We start from the raw sequence: 19555 nt of genomic DNA on the forward strand, positions 1-19555 counted from the left end.
CATTTGTCCACAAGACTTTTGAGATCTGGATCTTGTAGCCTAGAGTTTTTGCTACAAAATGATGTGAAAACCATCCTGATCACTCATTCATACAAAACAATATAGTAATTTAACTTTTGTAAGACAATTTTAGTGTTGAAAGGTAATATGCGAGGAGGCATGAACTATAATGAATATGGAGGTCATTTACACCTGAGAGACAAAGACCCTCCCCTGTGCCTATCAATGAGGGATAAAGAATGAATGTGAGGAGACTTAATGATCAAAATCAAGTTTTAAGTTAAAAGAAGAAATCTGACTTTATATTTTGTTTACACAAATACTTTACTTAATTTTAGACCTACACTACCATTTAAAAGAAGTCTCTTCTGCTCACCAAGACTGGATTTATTTGATCCAAAATACAGAAACAACATTGATATTCTGAACTCTTTTTACAATTTAAAAGAACCATTTTCTATTTAAATATATTGTAAAAGGCAATTTGTGATCAAAGCTGAATTTTATATAATAAATAGATAAAATATAATCTAAACATTCATATTATTTTTACATCATATCATATTACATACCATATTTATATTATACAGCATACAATTTAAATACCTGCTTTAGCCTAAACAGCATTTAAATGTAACTAAAACTTGCTTATTAGGAGTCATATTTCAAATTTCAATACTCTGAATCCTGTCTGACAAGTCTGGAAACAGTCCCACTAGTAAAATATGTACATGTATATATAAAGTAGCATGTCAGTTAATGAAAACTAATTGACTTACTCGTCCAAAATTGTAGCCTCGGCTGGATCAAGTCGCTCTTTAAAATACAAATGTTCATCGGAGTCCCGCTCTTCTTCTGAGGAAAATGTTAACTCTTCCTTAATATCCAGGAGATTCCTTGAATGTGTATCTTTACAAACACGCAGAAAATTTGAGTTGTGTTGTGTTTACATCAGTGAACACTGTCGGGGGCGTGTACATTTGCCTTGATCGTCTCAGCACATTAGCGTATGAATGGCGCGTTCTGCTGGTGGGTGGGATCACATTACAGATAAGGAGATGGACTGGTAAAAACTGTACATCGCTTTGTTTAAAACAGATTGCCTTGGAGGAGAATATTTGTTTTAAATTTTAATTGTTTTATTTAAAAGTAGACTTTTAAGCTTTCTTCAGACATATGTTTTATGTTTGTGTGATAAGTATTCGCAGAGATTCAGTTCATTTTTGTGAAATGTTTCTGAAATATGCTGAAAAGCTCACCCTTTTTATTTTCTTTATTTTACAAAAGCACAAGATTTTGTTGTTATTGTGAGTGTACACAAATAAAAGTAGACCCTTTATAGTCTCTAATGATGTCTTACACTTATCTGTATACCCAAAACTGACGGAGTATTTTAAATTGTTTCTGCTGTAATGCCGAAAATATCCAGCAGGACGCGCTACCGTCGTCCCTAGAGGGTTAAATGCAATTGCTAACATGGACATGCCATCCATGGTTGCTGGACTACTGTGTGTACTGTTATTTCCTTCTACCTAATATTTTAACAATTTCTTCATGGGCAAATAAATAAACAAATACACTCACCTAAAGGATTATTAGGAACACCATACTAATACTGTGTTTGACCCCTTTAGCCTTCAGAACTGCCTTAATTCTACGTGGCATTGATTCAACAAGGTGCTGAAAGCATTCTTTAGAAATGTTGGCCCATATTGATAGGATAGCATCTTGCAGTTGATAGAGATTTGCAGTTGATGGAGATTTGTGGGATGCACATCCAGGGCACGAAGCTCCCGTTCCACCACATCCCAAAGATGCTCTATTGGGTTGAGATCTGGTGACTGTGGGGGCCATTTTAGTACAGTGAACTCATTGTCATGTTCAAGAAACCAATTTGAAATGATTCGAGCTTTGTGACATGGTGCATTATCCTGCTGGAAGTAGCCATCAGAGGATGTTTACATGGTGGGCATAAAGGGATGGACATGGTCAGAAACAATGCTCAGGTAGGCTGTGGCATTTAAACGATGCCCAATTGGCACTAAGGGGCCTAAAGTGTGCCAAGAAAACATCCCCCACACCATTACACCTCACAGCCAGCTCGCCAGTGGCATGATGGATCCATGTTCTCATTCTGTTTACGCCAAATTCTGACTCTACCATCTGAATGTCTCAACAGAATTCAAGATTCATCAGACCAGGCAACATTTTTCCAGTCTTCAACTGTCCAATTTTGGTGAGCTCTTGCAAATTGTAGCCTCTTTTTCCTATTTGTAGTGGAGATGAGTGGTACCCGGTGGGGTCTTCTGCTGTTGTAGCCCATCCGCCTCAAGGTTGTGTGTGTTGTGGCTTCACAAATGCTTTGCAGCATACCTCGGTTGTAACGAGTGGTTATTTCAGGCAAAGTTTCTCTTCTATCAGCTTGAATCAGTCGGCCCATTCTCCTCTGACCTCTAGCATCAACAAGGCATTTTCGCCCACAGGACTGCCGCATACTGGATGTTTTCCCTTTTCACACCATTCTTTGTAAACCCTAGAAATGGTTGTGCATGAAAATCCCAGTAAATGAGCAGATTGTGAAATACTCAGACCGACCGTCTGGCACCAACAACCATGCCACGCTCAAAATTGCTTAAATCACCTTTCTTTCCCATTTTGACATTCAGTTTGGAGTTCAGGACCACACCCCTAAATGCATTGAAGCAACTGCCATGTGATTGGTTGATTAGATAATTGCATTAATGAGAAATTGAACAGGTGTTCCTAATAATCCTTTAGGTGAGTGTATTGATAACTAAACAGAAATCTACCATTTAAAATACAATATTTTTTTTTGATTATTTTGAAAAAAAAGTGTAATTTAGTAAATATGGTGCTAAATAAGATTTTATAAATTTTTTCGCTATTTTATGTTTATGTTATTTACTATATTAAATTGTGTGATGTATCAGCATTGTTTCGGCCTTTGGCCACCCTGCACTTGGTCATTAAAAAAGCCATATCGGTCGATCAGTATTAAGATAAGGCTCTGAGATTACAGGTAATACCTCTTTTAAGAGCTTAGTTGCTATTGAATCTAACATGTTGTGGCTTTAGATGTTTTGATAAGTTTTGTTAGCTAATAGCATGGCAGCGAATTTGCTCATGAGGAAATTTATGAGATACTGTTTTCTGAGGTGCTGTACAGTTGATTGCATAATTCCAATTTTATTTCATATTATTTCTATTTAAGCAGTAAAGAAATTCATTAAGTAATTACTTTTGTGCTGCAACAGAATATCTGGTTCAATTGAGGCTTTTTTCCTAACAATTTAGCCACATTACTGAATAAACAACTAGGATTGTTGTGGATTTTCTGTGAGTTTGCTCAGATCTGCTGATCTGGCAGCTTTTAGTGCCTGGCTATAGCTACGGACAGTATACTTCCACACACCGCGAAATACCTCTTATTTTGTATTCTTTCTGTTATGCTCCATTTTCCAAGCTCGACAGCATGAGTGTGATCATTGTACCATGGTGCGGGGCTTTTTTCTTAAATTTTCTTTAATTGAAGGGGGGCGACACTATTAAGAGTGCTAGAAAAGGCTGTATTTATATTTTCTGTTATTACATCAAGTTCTTCTAGACTTTTTGGCTTATTGAGTATGTGAAATAATTCTGGAAGATTATTAGTGAAGCTATCTTTAGTGGTCGAAAGAATAGTTTTACCTGAATGATAGCGTGGTATAGATTGAGTTACATTAGCTGATCGCAGCAAACAAGAAACAAGGTAATAATCTGAGATGTCATCACTCTGCAGTAGAATTTCAATAGTATGAACATCAACTCCATATGACAGAATTAAATCTAGCGTATGATTATGACAATGAGCGTATGAGTATGACAACATTTTGTCTGACTCCAAGATAGTTGAGAATATCAAATTCTATATATATATAAATTCTAATCCCAATGTGTCATTTTCATTATATGTGTGAATGTTGAAGTCACCAAAAATTAAAGCTCTAGCTACAGTAGCTGCTAGATCTGATAGAAAATTAGCAAATTCACCAAGGAAATCAGAATACGGCCCAGGTGATCTATATACTGTAGCAAGGGTAAAAGACAACAGAGATTTGTCTCTATATCTGATGGAATCACATTAAGTATTACTAGTTCAAAAGACTTAAAGTTATATCCTGTCCTCTGAGTAACACCAAAAGCTTCACTAAATTGTAGCAACACCTCCTCCTCAATCCTTTAGATGAGGCTCATGTCAACAATAACCTGGGGTAGTTGTGTCATTTAAACTAATATATTAATCCGGTTTTGCTATGTTTCAGTCAATCAAAGCGCATCCAAACTATGATCTGTAATCATTTAATTTACAATTAGTACTTTGGTTGAAAGAGATCTTATGTTTAGTAGCCCTACCTTTATATGATGTTTATCTTATCAAGTTTGACCTTAATAAAACATTTTCTAAATGATTTAGTTAGGGCTTTGTGTTTGGTTGTTCGGGGAACAGACACAGTCTCTATACGATACCTAGGTGATACAGTCTCTAAATGTTGTAGTTCCCCGTCTGTTGCTCTCTTCCACGTTGTCTCGGAGAACGACACTAGGGGTCTCTCTTGAGCACCGAATATACCTCTGATCTATGAAAAAAGGCCAATGAGAAGTTGGCAGTCAGTATTTGCATACCCCGCCCCCGGACATACGGGTGTAAAGGCGAGGCAAATACTAGAGTTCATTCAGAAATTTTCTTCTAAGCCGATGGTTGTGCATGCTGTTCGCGTGAAGACACACCCGTTCCTGTATTCCTCTGACGCTACTTCATGCTGTTGGATTGAGGGCACATTACAGCGGTGATTTCTCCTTGCACGGCAGTGCATATTGCCCCTGGGCGCTTCGACAGCACAGTATAACCCAAACTCGAAAGAGTTATTTAAAAGAGTGATTTCCTCTAAAAGAGTGATTTTCTCTAAAAGAGCAAAATACGCAGCGGTGTTGAACGTCCTTTTCAGGATGCGTCTTTCTAAAGATGCCCTTCCGCCCCTGTGTAGTTCCTGGATGCGGCTCTCCGCTTCAGATGGCCACAGGCATTGTCTCGTGTGTCAGGGTAGCGATCACACCGAGGCTGCGTTTGTGGATGGCTCATGCTCTCACTGCGAGAGCATGACCATGACAACATTGCGGTCAAGGCTCGCTTTCAACCGAAAGCAAGCCACTCCAGCCGCCCCCCTCATTGCTCCTTCTTCCCATGGGATTGAGGACAATGCGAATGGCGCCGGAAGCGATCTGGGGATGGCAGCGGGTGCGGCTCCGTCAGGTACCCCCCCACGGACCACCCGTCCCCCGGCACGCTCGTTGACTCCTGTCCGTGCTCGCCTCACAGCCAGCTCGCCTATCCTCTAGAGCTCGAAGTGGATGAGCTCGAAGTGGTCCAGGAACGACACCTATGGCTGAACTTGGTTGAGATGCGTGAGACCGACAAGGTTCACTTTCTCGACGCCCCAGTCTCACAGTTCGGTCTCTTTAGCGACACCGTCGAGGACTTCACCTAGCAGTTCCTGAGACGGACGACCCAGAGCCCAAGACGTTAGCTCTGGAGATGGTAAGACCACTCCATGCCCCAGTGGAGGGCCGGCAGGAGAATCTTTCTTTGAAAACTTTTCATTTGCCACTCCCCTTAACCGGGGCAGTGGTACCCACCTCAGTCACTAACCCGCCCCCTGCCGGGTGTGCGGAGCAAGGTAAGTGCTTCGAGTCTTTTCTCAGCACCAGAGCCTCAGGACGCGTCCTCGCCTCCGACGGCGTACTACCTGCTCCACCCCACGGGTACGTCAAAAATACTCATCCCTTTGGTGCCCCTAGCATGGAGACTGGATGTGTGGCTCTCACTTCCTAACCCGTCTCGCTGGCTGGCCCGGACCATCCGACTCGGTTACACAATTCAGTTTGCCAGGCCCCCGCCCCCCTTCGCGGGTGTCCGCTTTACTGCAGTGCATGGCCGACATGCCAAACTCCTGCGCCCGGAGATTGCTACTCTTCTACTCAAAGACGCAATAGAGCCTGTCCCCTCCAACCGAAATGAAGAAGGGTTTCTACAGCCCTTACTTCATTGTACCCAAGAAGGCGGCGGCTTATGACCGATCTTGGACTTGCGAGTTTTCAATCGAGCGCTGCTCAAACTCCCGTGCCAAATGCTCATGCACAAGTGTATCTTGACATGCGTCCAGCACCTAGATTGGTTTGCAGCGGTAGACCTGAAGGACGCGTATTTCCATGTCTCAATTCTGCCGATACACCGACCCCTCCTAAGATTCGCGTTCTACGGCCAGGCATTCCAGTACAAAGTCCTCCCCTTCGGCATGTCTCTGTCCCCTCGCATCTTCACGAAAGTCGCAGAGGCAGCTCTTGCCCCGCTCCGAGAAGCCGGCATCCGCATACTCAATTACCTCGACGACTGGCTCATACTGGCCCACTCCCGAGAGTTACTATGCGCTCACAGAGACCAGGTGCTCAGGCACCTCAGCCGCTTGGGGCTTCGGGTCAACCAAGAAAAGAGCAAGCTCACCCCGGTTCAGAGCATCTCCATTCTCGGCATGGAGTTAGACTCAGTCTCAATGTCCGCACGTCTCACCAACCAGCATGCGCAGTCAGTGCTGAGATGCCTCGACAAATTCAGGCCGGGCACAACGGTCCCTCTAAAACTCTTCCATAGGCTCCTGGGGCATATAGCATCCTCCGCCGCAACCACGCCGCTGGGGTTGATGAATATGAGACCGCTTCAGCATTTGCTTCAGACTCGAGTCCCGAGACGAGCATGGCGCCATGGCACGCACTGTCTGACAATCACCCCCGCCTGCCGAAAAACACTTAAACCCTGGACAGACCTCTGCTTTCTATGGACAGGAGTGCCCCTGCAGCAGGTGTCCTGGTCACTACCGACGCCTCCAGATTGGGTTGGGGCGCCGTGTACAAAGGGCACGCAGCTGTGGGCCTTTGGAGGGGGACCCCGCTGAGCTGGCATATCAATTGCCTAGAGTTGTAGACTGTTTTCTTTGCCCTGCAGAAGTTCTAGACAAACATGTCCTAATCAGGTCAGACAGCACCACTGCGGTAGCGTACATAAATCGCGAAGGTGGCGTATGCTCCCGCCACATGTCATGACTTGCCCGTCGTCTCCTCCCTGACTCAGGTCGCTGCGTGCCAGTCACATCCCCGGCAAGCTCAATGTCATAGCGGACACACTTTCACGACAACGCTTGCCCAGTGGAGAGTGGAGGCTTCACCCACAGTCGCTCCAGCTGATTTTGGAACGATTCGGCAGAGCCCAGGTAGACCTGCTTGCCTCCTGAGAGACCTCCCATTGCCCACTCTGGTACACCTGAACAGAGGCTCCCCTTGGGGCAGACATGCTGGCACACAGCTGGCCCACGGGGCTACGCGAGTATGCATTTCCCCCAGTGAGCCTTCTTGCACAGGTGCTGTGCAAGGTCAGGGAGGACGAGAAACAAGTCACACTAGTGGCTCCCCATTGGCCCAACTGGGCCTGCTTCTCGGACCTCGTGCTCCTAGTGACAGCCCCTCCCTGGCAAATTCCGCTGAGGAAACACCTTCTTTCATGCTCTGGCATCCGCATCCAGACCTCTGGAAACTTCATTTCTGGTCCCTGCTGCCCCGGGAGGAGGCAGACCCAGCCCCTTCGTTGCTGTGTCCGGTACGTACTTTGCGTACCTATCTGGACCGCACGCAGAGCTTTAGATATTTTGAGCAGCTCTTTGTATGCTTTGGGGGACAGCGGAAAGGAAACGCTGTCTCCAAACAGAGGCTTTCCCACTGGGTAGTAGACGCCATTTCATTGGCCTATCACACCCAGGCCATGCCCCCCCCTCCTTGCGGGTCCAAGCTCACTCAACGATGAGTGTTGCGTCCTCATGGGCACTGGCCAGGGGTACCTCCCTAGCAGACATTTGTAGAGCAGCGGGTTGGGCAACACCCAACACCCTTACGAGATATTACAGTCTGAGGGTTGAGTCAGTTTCATCCCGTGTTTTCTCAGGTCCGAGCCAGTAGAACTCGGTAACACGCTGATGAGCTGGCCGGGTGAATCGCTTGCATATAGCACCCTTTCCCTCGGTTGAGGTAAAATCCACGTCTCGAATCACTGGTCGATTCCTCCCTAGCCCTCATGGGTCCACAGTTCAGCAGAGGAACTTGCCGACCCAGTTCACTGCGGGTACTCAATCTACTCTGCACTGGAATAGGTGCTCCTCAGGGTGAGGTCTCCTACTCGGACTCCCCCTGTGTGAATTTTCCGCATTACAGTCCCCTTATGAGCGGACCCGCGTTTTCCTTGGGTAAGTTCCGGCTGCCCCCCGGCCTCCGTGTTGTAGCAACCCCCCCTCGCTGAGGCTGGATCTACCACCGCGCCACTTCCACTTGTTGCCTAAAAACACATGTGATGTATTCGCCACTTTACCTCCACGCCGGGTAGGTGTGGTCTTCGCAGGGTCTTTTCCCCCTGAAAGAATAGGAAATTGGGTAAGACCCCCTTCCCTCGATGCATGTAAGGGCCCTGGCTGTCTATTGCTCTATGCGAGAAACATAGAGAGAATAGAGGTTCCCAAGTTGCAAGCGTTGCCTTGTTCCCCTGTCTAGGGTAACCAGAAGGATTCCGACAACTTTTGTGGGGCATTGGGGAAGGGTACGTGCAGTCTGACACAGCCAGTCGTTTGGCACGTAAGAAATACCTGCCCGCTCCTGTGTCAGCAGAACACGTACACGGCTCAGCGCATAGCGGATATAAATTGGCCCCCTAGTGTTGCTTCTCCGACACAACGTCAAAGAGAGCGACAGACGGGGAACGTCTAGGTTACGAATGTAACCTCCGTTCCCTGATGGAGGGAACGAGATGTTGTGTCTTCCCGGCCATGTCGCTGAGTCGAACCGCTGTAGTGGTCAGAACCATTTCCGGCTCCTCAGAAAAATCCTGAATGAACTCTAGTATTCGCCTTTATACCCATATGTCTGGGGGCGGGGTATGCAAATACTGACTGCCAACTTCTCATTGGACTTTTTTCATAGATCAGAGGTATATTTGGTGCTCAAGAGAGACCCCTAGTGTCGCTTCTCCGACACAACGTCTCCTTCCATCCATCAGGGAACGGAGGTTACATTCATAACCTAGACGTTTATGTGACCTGTGTGACGTCTCTAGACAGATAACAGATGGTTGGTCTGTCTGCTCTCTTATCTGGGCCCCAGTGAGTCAAACACTATAACTATTAAAACTAGGAGACAAATTACTAGAGAGGAGGGCACCTTCCCTGGGGTTAACAGTGAATTATACAGTCATTATACAAACACATTTGATAAATCGAACTGAATGAAATTTGATTACATGATGGATAATGTTTACTGATTAAACAAATTTATAAAAAAAATACAGTCTCTTTACTTTAACTATGATCTTCCCTATCAGCACCAGAACTGTCTGTGGGTCAGCAGGAGGCATTTGAAGTCTTTCTGAGGGACCATGAAGACCGTTCAGCTTTTGAAGATAACATCGCCATACTGAAACATAGGTCAGTGTGCTACAATTAGGGTTGGGAAATGAGAAATGTTCCTTTTTTTTAAATACCGGAACATTAATTTTCACAACTTTCATTTCCGTTATCGGTTCTCGCATGAGCAATTTTCTACTGATGCAGACTGAACAATAAACTAAAATACCCTGACAGTGTTTTCTGCAGTGCGTTTCAATGGCAGTGCTTCCCTCTATTGAATCTAGAGGATAAAAATATGTAGAGCACCCAGTGTTTCCTGAACGAATCACTCTTATGGGCCTGTTCTTTTGAATCTGCTGCATGAAACACACTGCGCTTCAAGTGTAGTCGATTCCTGAATTAATTACTCTAGTGAACCGGTTCTTTTGAATCTTCTGCTGTAGTCAAATTGCCATAAAATTACTCTCATGAGCTGATTCTTTAAAGTGAATAAAAAAAACCCTTCTACATTAGTCAAAGTAGTTACTGAATTAATCTTAGGCTGATGCCAAAGTTATGAATGTCCAACTCTAAATTAGAGGTGTAACAGTATGAAATTATTTGAAAAATACAGCAACAAGTCATCTGACTGGATATGATGTTGGGGCATATTTATGGATGGATAAATACATTTTAAATCTTTATAGTTCGTTGTTACCAACGATTTTTGAAACACAAGCAGCATTCTAAATGATAATACATAGAACTATATATATCATTCAAATATTAAAATATTTTCTTCCTGGTATTTCCCTTTAGGCGCATCTTGTGAATGAAATAGAAACAATGCCAGGGGGAACTGATAAAATTTATTAATGATTTATTAATGATAAAACAAGAAAAAAGCCCCCTGCAGTTTTGTTCTCCATTTAGGATAACATTAAAATAACTTGTTTTTCTACTGTTTTGCACCTACATCTCTTTGCTCTTTACATATTTTCACACAATATAAATATTTACATTCGAGATAAAAGCAGAATTTCTATTCTTTTCATTTTTGGGACACACTGCTTGTCTCATGCATCCACAAGTGTCTGACTGACTTGTGTTTGATTTACACGTTTTTAGACACTGTAGACCTACCACTTCGCTGGTGTTTGTGTTTCATGCCTTGTTGCGCTCATGGTTGATCTTGTTGAGCTTTAATGATTAAGTTCCACCATACAAAGGGTGCAAAAGACATGTACCATCCTGTGCACAAACAAGTGATATTGAGAGAGCTGCACCGCTGCTCCGGTCAGGTTTTAAAAAAATCACACCATTTAAACATTTTGATGTCAAATTAAATGTGTATATTTTAGGCCTTCTATAACATTAAAATATAATGTTTTATTTAAACAATTGCATGATCTAAAATGAGACCCCTTGAAGAATGCGTAAATTAGCTTTCTATGGAGTCTCCTGTCTGTCTGAGGCCCCCTTAGACCCCCGTAATTTGCACCATGAGCCTATATACTGTATTTTCACTTACATTCATCTCTGAATATTCCTTGCAGTGATGATCACAGATATGGCTCTTCAGGTTTGAAGTGTTCCCTGTCTGATCCAACACTTTTTTCAACAATTTAAAAAATTGGGGAACCATCAACTACACTGATGGTGCCTTGAGGGTTGTAACGGGGTAAAGATGGGCAAGGAGGAAGCGAGAACCGGCTTGTCAATATAAATTATATTTAATTAAGAACTTAAGCCAAAAGACACAAACACACACATATTACGGACAGCTGCCCGTAAACGCTCACGCACCACCGTCCGCAGTCATCTTTTATCCCTCTCGGAGGCTTGATTAGCCTGATAAGGGGCTGGGTGTGTATAATCACGACCCGGCCCGCCCTCTGCCCTGTCACATTCCTCCCTTGTTCTCTCAGGCCAGGGAGCCCCCGGCATGTTGTACAACCCCCCCCCCCCCCTTTCCCAGGGGGAGGGCGTGCCTTATGCCCTGTCTGCCTGCAGGTCATCCCCGCCTTCCTGAATTTGGGAGGGGACAGGGGGAGGGAAATAATAATGATTAGAATAGGGGGTACTCCCTGTAACAGTACAGAACCCCCAACAAAAAAAAACACTGTAAAATTTAAAAGAGAGGTAAAAGGCCAATGCGGAGTGGCAGTTGGGGAAAGAGAGAGAGAGAAAAAACACTTACCAGTTCTCCGATATGGCATAGCTTGATCCTCGGCCACTCCTCCGCCCTCTAACGGACGACAGCCGTGCCTCTCCGGGTGGATCGGAGGCAGTTCTCCAGCCCCTGGTGAACAGAATGCCCCACCGCTTTCTCGGGGAACAGAAGGGGTCTCCCCCACCCCTGGCAGTAGTTCTCCTGCTCCAGATGGTCGGCCAGGAGCCCCTCCCTCGTGGTTGGTGGTCCTCTCTTAACCCTGCCGTGTTTAGCGGCTGGTAGGGGTCTCCCCGCTCCAGGCGGCCAGGCTCCTCCGCCCCCCGGCAGATGGCCACGGCTGCTCTGTTGGGGTTGATTGTAGCGGCAAGAACTCCACTATGGCGTATCCCTCCTCCTTCCCGGATTTTGGCACCAGTGTAATGAGGTTATGGAAATGAGGAGGCGAGAATCAGCTTGACAAATAAATTATATTTAATTAAGAACTTAAGCCAAAAGACACAAACACACACATATTACGGACAGCTGCCCATAAAACGCTCTCGCACCACCGTCCGCAGTCGGCCTTTATCCCTCTTGGAGGCTTGATTAACCTGATAAGGGGCCGGGTGTGTAGAATCACGACCCAGCCCTGCCCTCCGTCTTGTCACAAGGATCTTTAACGTAACCCAGATATTCCCAAACCGACTTCAGCTACATGGTAGGAGAAATTAAGGTTCAGACTTTGATATTTCAATGCGCTGTGCTCTCTCTGCCATGCAGTTCACATGCTTGGCTTTTAAAATGAAGTAACGGTTCAGTATAAAAGGAGATGCGTTTTGCAATTTAGAGATTCATTTGATCAAGCTTATATTATGTTGTGTAAATGTAGCTGATTCTCTCTTAATTTAACTGATATTTACTTTCATTCCTGTACTTCTAATACAATGAATGCAATACTTTACATTTATAAATGTCAACGGTATGTTAATCATCTCTTTTTAAAACCGTGGTACACCGTGAAATCACGACACAGTTACATCCGCACATTTCTTTACTGTGTTTATTTATTGTTGTACTTAAGATCTTTGAGACATCAGTCAGGTAGTGCAGTTGCTAACTGGTTGTTCATGTAACAATGTGCAGTTAAATATACACAATAATAGTTTAATGAATGAGAATTTAATCTATGAGTTTAATAATAATACAAATAATAATAATAATAATAATAATATCACATTTCTTTTTTGTTTAATATATGGTTAGAATAAATTATTGTATTGCATTTATGCCTCTAAAAAGTATGCAAACATGCAATTTACAATAATTGTATTACATTTATTTCTGATTTGTTATATCTGCTCTTTAGAAATATGAAATGATCTGATCATTTGGCAACAGGCTACATAAGGCAGGAAAATGCCATATTAATTTAATTTCTTATTTCCAAATAATTCTTACCCAAAAGTACTGAATGAATCATTAAGAGGAATCAGAACCAAAATCATTAAATTCCTTACGATTCACATCCGTATTTACAACAGAAATGCTGAAAATTCTAAATGCAACAGAAATGCTGAAAAATGCAAATATTGCTGTAGATTTCCCTGTTTAAGAGAATACATATTACTTAATGTAAAAGTGTATAACATTTTCTACAGGTAACTCACTATGTCTAATCAGCTCAAATGTAGTGGTTCAAGACACTTTTATAATTAATAACATTTATTATTAAATATTGTTATTAAGATTGACTATAAATTCATTTTCTCTATACTTTGATTGCATCTATTACCTTATATCAAACAAGGGGATCTCTGTAGAATGTAAATCAAGCACTCTACTCTCACTTGTTTGGTTTTGTGCAAAGTTATGAAACATTTAAAAAATAGGGCCCTCTTTGACAAAATTTGATTGATAATAATTAATTGATGTCATACGTGATATGTTTTCAAAAGTGATATATTCCTACAAAGTTTATCACACTTCCGCACTTTGCTTGTTTATTTTTTCCAGGTTTGCTGAAGCCAAGACACTTGGAGAGCAAGTTAACCACATCAGGATCCAAGTCAGTAAGTCATGTCTTCACTTCATTGAGGCCTCTTAGCATTTAGGAACTTACTCTTAAAATTGGAATCAGGAGAATAAAATATATAGCTTAGAGAATACTGTGATGTTTTACTTCAGAATACTGTACAAGTATTCTCACGACAGTACACACACACATTCAGGTTTGTGTATGAAGAACCCAAATGCAGACAGACGAATGCTCCAAAAAAGTTTTTAAAAAATTACAAAAACAAATAAAAAATAAAAAATGCCCGGACAGAGTTCAAAGGGTGTTAACCAAAAATCCCATGATAGATACCAAAACAAACTATAGAAACAAACAAAGAAAACAAGAACTAACCGGGCCAATAGGGAAAACATGACTGAACTGGAGGGGAACTGGAGGGAAACAAGAGGAAGAATCCAACACAGGACAGAGCACTCGAGGGTAATATAAAGAGGGGAGAAATCAAGAGGGCAAATGAGTAGGGCAGGTGAAGCAAATTAACTTATAAGGAGAGAAACAAGGGGCATGGCCAGAGAATTACCAGGACAGAAACATGCAGAGCAGAGAACACGATAGAGAACACAACAGAAAAGAGACAGCAAATATAGGTATACATGTCACAAAAGGGTAAATGAGAAACCAGACGGAAGGCAAGATACTGATACAACCCCTCTCTAAGGGATGACACCTGGCGTCCCAATGTGACCAAAAACAACAACACACAAAACAAAACTGAAAGACTGGCAGAAACAGTCCAGAGCAGGGCAGACCAGGATGGGGCCGGTGGAACAGGCCAGCGCAATCTAGAAGCGGGCTGGCAGGTCAAGAGGGCAGTAGACAGACTTGGAGGACGCAGGTGGTACCAATGAAAGGGGGACGTTTGGGTGAAACCCATGAGGTGGCTCCAAGGTGAGGATGGGGTCTGGTGGCCAGGAAAGCAATTTTAGAAAGGGGACAGAGTCAGATGGCTGGGGAGGTGGATCCAGGAATGGGGAGGGGTCTGGCAGACAGACAAGCTTCTCCAGGAAGGGACAGGGTCTGATGGCCAGGGAGCTTAAGTAAAAGGGGGAGCACAGGGTCGGCGGCAGCCGCTGGAGAGGGGGAAGGGTCGGCAGCAGCCACAAAGGAGAGGTCAGGGTTGGCGGTGGTTGCTGGGGTGAGGTCAAGCTCACCGGCGGCTGCAGGGGAGAGGTCAGGAATAGTGGCAGCCACTGAAGAGAATGTACAGTCGGCAGTGACCATTGTGGAGGGCTCAGGGTCAGCGGTGGCTGTTGTTGAGAGGTCAGGACCCAGTCCTGGCACCTCCAGGGTTCTTGCAGCGGGCCAGGGCAGGTAATTCTAAGGTGGCAACTTTGGAGCTTCTCCTCTTTCTCTGACTACGCCTGGACCAACCAGCAGGACTGATGAGGACTAGGAGGTGGGACCATCAGAGTTGGTGCCCCATTTCACCGTGTAGGAGCTCCATCTCTTTTAGCTGCCAAACATGTTCGACCAACTTCCAGAAGGTCCAATATTTCTGGTTGCCCAGCATGCCCCAATTGAAAGGTGCCCCCATTGTGGGTTACTGACCAGAAGGTTGTGGGTTCAAGCCTCAACACCACCACTGTTGGGCCCTTGAGCAAGGCCCTTGACCCTATCTGCTCCAGGGGTGCCGTATCATGGCTGACCCTGCACTCTGACCCCAGCTTAGCTGGGATATGTGAAAAACAATTATTACAATTGAATCTAGTAAAAGTCCACTGGAAAACCGAATAAGATTTTGTCAGAATTGTAATATACAGTATATGAAGAGAATGTATATAGTGCGATGGACAAAGACATTTGGATTCAAATGATAAATCACATCTTTTAAAATCGCTGCCCGGAATGTAGTCAGGTGTAAATGGAATAAGCTTATTCAATCGGATGGCTATCTGATCAGGGAAAAACACATGAAGTGGCCGAGTGTAAACGGCCCTATAATAACGTGTAAAATGATTGACAGGCAGAAATCATCAAAGATTTTACCTGTAAATAATGATATTTTTACTTCCTATAACTCTTATAATAAAATACTTGTCTTTGTTCAATATTTGTATGACTTTTTCACATCTTCACATGTCCAGACCAATTATACAAAAACAAAGATCACATTTTATATAATAATAATAATAATAAATTTATTTTATATAGCGCCTTTAAAAGTTGCTTTCTCAAAGCGCTTTACAGGCAAACATAACAACAGAGAAAAATACACACTTTAAATACAAAAATAAACTAATAAAATTAATAATCAAGTAAAAGCAATCCTAAAATAAAATGTCTTGAGAAAAGATTTAAAAGTCACTAATGTATTTGAATTCCAAAGCATAGGATGAAAATGCTTTATCACAGAACGAAACTGTGTCTTGGGAACAACCAAGAGACCAATCTGAGAGGAATGCAGATTACGACATGGAGAAAACTTGTACATAGTAGCAACCTACTCAAAATAAGTTTAGACCTGTGTATGACACAAAAGGACTCACAAATCAATGAGAAACTTGACCCTGTCTCTCACTCATAAGCTTGGTCAGTCTTGGGGGCAATGTGGCAACAGCAGCTATCAGGCTTTTCTCCAAGTTCAGTCTGTTCCTGTGCTTGGACTTAATTACGGCCATGGATGTAAATGTCACTTCACATAAATATGTAGATCCAAATGGCAGGAGTTCATTCAGTGCATGTTTCCCCAAATCAGGATATTCCTTCTCCACATCACACCAGAACTGTGACAGGTTTGTTTCTGAGTACCTCATCTTCAGTCCACGGTCTGAGGACACTGTAGTCTGGTAGGAATGTTGTTATCCGTACTTTCAGTCATGAAAGGATTACGGACCCAGTCAAGTTTGGCAGACTTGCTTTCAATATCAGGGAAGTAGGAGTTGAACTCACTGTTGAGTTTGGATAAATGTGTGCTTACTAATTGCACTATAGAAGCTCTGTCAACATCACCTGCAGAAAGATAGCTGTTGAGCTGCTGGAAACAACTTGTGTCCCCATCTTCACATTTACTTTCCCACAGTTTGATCTTCTTCATGAATCCACACACTTTGTCATACATGTTTAGGATGTGTGTGTCTTTACCCTGTAAAGTTAAATTCACGTTGTTCAGTTTGCTAAAAAAATCAGCAAGATATGCAAGGCGGGCTACCCAGTCTGTGTTCTCCAACATTACAACAAGGGGATGTGAGTGTTCTGCCAGAAAAGCGCTTACTTCGTTGTGCAGCTCCAAAAGCCTCTGTAGTGCTTTCCCTTTCGAAAGCCAACGTACGTCGGTGTGAAGCAGTAGCCGTTGGTGCTCAGCGCCACTGTCATGACAGAGCCTTTCAAACAGTCTGTGATTCAGAGGCCGTGATTCAACAAAGTTTATCACTTTCACTGTGTCATTCAAAACTTCATGTAACTCAGGACTCATTCTCTTACTGGCCAGTGCCTCTCTGTGGATGATACAGTGATTCCACTCAACGTCGGAGTTTACTTTCTTAATCTACGCGATTAACCCTTTCACCCTCCCAGTCATTGATGCTGCACCATCCGTGCACACATGAATACAGGACTTCCAATCCAGATTGTGCTCTGAGAAAAAGGTGTCGATAACGTGAAACACATCTTTACCGGTAGTGCTCCCCGTTAGCTTCTTGCAGAATAGAATGTGCTCGTTAATTTCAGAAATTTCTCTGTATCGCACAAACGCAATCAGCTGCGCTTCCCCACTAACATCTGTTGACTCGTCCAACTGCAGCGCGAATGGACCAGAAAGTTTTAACTTTTCCACTACTTGATCGACAATATCACCGGCCATGTCATCAATCCTACGGCACCACTGTGTTATTGGACAATGGTACCGTTTTCAGTGCATCAGCTGCTTTCTTATCAATCATTGTTTCTGCAAGAATTACAGCAGCAGGCAAAATTAGCTCCTCAGCAACAGTAAATGGCTTTTTGGATTTAGCCACAAGTAGCGACACAGCATATGAGGCCTCCAATGCTTTGGTTGACACTGCAGTCGCTTTCTATAATTTTTCTTGACTTCCCTTAAACTCCGATAGTTTTCTTTGAAAAAACTCTGCTGTCTTACCGACACAGGAAAGATGCTTGGTACTTAGGTGTCGTTGTAAATGGGCTGGTTTCATGCTATTATTAGAGAGCACATCCCCGCAGAGGAAACACAGCGGCTGAGGCGGTTCAGTAGGTGTGGACGTGAAACCGAAAACGACATACTGTTCATGAAATTGCCAGTACTTTGACTTATCAGCTTTTTTTTTTTCTTTTTTCCATGGGTTCACTTGAGCTGCCACTAGCACTGCTGCTGCTTGAAACGGCGTGTTTTTTTAGCCATTGATCCATATCTAGCTAGTGTTCTACTCAAAGCTAGCCTCTCTGCCTGTTGCTATGGTCACTCTACTGCGCGGCCACACAGCGCGCGTCCACGGACAAGCACATTTGGCGGGAAGGACAGGGTGACCATATTATAACATGATTATAATGTTATATAATATATATATCTATATATATTATATATATTATATAATTATATTATATTATATAATGTTTTGAGAATAGTCAATGGCTAAAAATTTTTTTTTTTGTCTTTTGAGAATCATCCCACGTACCCCCTGGGGACTGCTCACGTACCCCTAGGGGTACACGTACCCCCGGTTGGGAAACACTGCTTTAATGCACAGGTATCTCCAGTCATATTTATTAATGTGCCTACTCTGCTGTGCCCCGTAATGAGACATTGCGAGACTTTTATGCCTCTGTTCAAATGACCTCTGGATGCGAAAATAGTGTAGCAAGTCTGATGAGTCTCAGAGCTAGGATTAACCATCACATGACAAAACATAACATCTTCAAGTCATGGAGTAATGTCTTTAAATCAGTTGTGAAGCACTACAGGGAAAACAGAAAAGACACCAGTGTTCATCAGCCCAGTATTACTGAGTCAGACCTGGAGAAAATTAGAAATGCACCTGTACTGTAAGAAAAGTATAGTGTGTCATTCAGCTATGTTTTCCACAGAGGGAGAGAGAAAGAAACCAGGTCCTTTCAAAGGCCTCTTTTGTTGTTCGGCAAGACAAGGATGGGTTGACTAAATCAACTTGGTGCATAATCGAACCAAAAATCATAAGGATCCCCGCCTTTTAGGATTAATCTTAATTCAATCAATTGCTGTTTTTCACACTTATGCATTTCTCACTTCCGGGGGTGCCCTCGCAGGGTAAACTTACTTCCGGAACCATGCAAGGTTCAGACGTGTGAACGTTGAGCTCTATGCACTTTGCTAGTTTTTAATACTTTTTGTGTCTTAAACTGATGAGATTCAATACACCCTGTTCCATAACTGTTCTTAGAAGACAATATGTCAAAGAATTCAAAATCTTCGGGCTCTGGAGACATTAAAAGACACTTATGTCCTCAAGCTGAAGCCCCTGAGCAGAAGGCCAGAGACTCAATTTGGCCAGTGAGGGGAAATATATTCGGCCTCAACTGTTGGACATGTTGGCAATGGTGACGCAGGTCGTTACTGACTTGGAGGATCTTGCTGTTATATGTCGATCGATCCCTGTCATGGAGTCGAAATTCATTGAGTTGGTTACAGGAGTGGAGGATGTTGAGAAATTGATAGATTATCTGGAGTCATCGGAGATGGAATTAGCTGCTAACCCTCTATCGACCAAGAGGTTAAACATATATCAACATATATTGATATATGTTTAGCATGTACAGGATGATGATGCATCAGCCAAAATATTACATAGAAACATTTGCTAATTTAGTTGTCATTGCACAGAATAAACAATTATAAAAATTATCAACTTTATATTATTTACAGATGAATAGGGGGCAGCTATGGCT

At 43.2% G+C, this 19555-nt stretch overlaps 1 protein-coding gene across 2 annotated transcripts in view; it reads left to right on the plus strand.

Annotated features, from left to right (window-relative positions):
* kif6 (kinesin family member 6) overlaps positions 1 to 19555 on the plus strand; it is a 482085-nt gene that overhangs the window by 272531 nt on the left and 189999 nt on the right. For both annotated transcript variants that reach the window (XM_052153424.1, XM_052153425.1), the window contains 2 exons: positions 9470 to 9572; positions 13639 to 13694. In XM_052153424.1, coding sequence (XP_052009384.1) covers positions 9470 to 9572; positions 13639 to 13694 — 159 coding nt within the window. The remainder of the gene's footprint in view (positions 1 to 9469; positions 9573 to 13638; positions 13695 to 19555) is intronic.

Source organism: Xyrauchen texanus, chromosome 22, assembly GCF_025860055.1.
Source record: "Xyrauchen texanus isolate HMW12.3.18 chromosome 22, RBS_HiC_50CHRs, whole genome shotgun sequence".
In the NCBI taxonomy this organism is placed as follows: Eukaryota; Metazoa; Chordata; class Actinopteri; order Cypriniformes; family Catostomidae; genus Xyrauchen; species Xyrauchen texanus.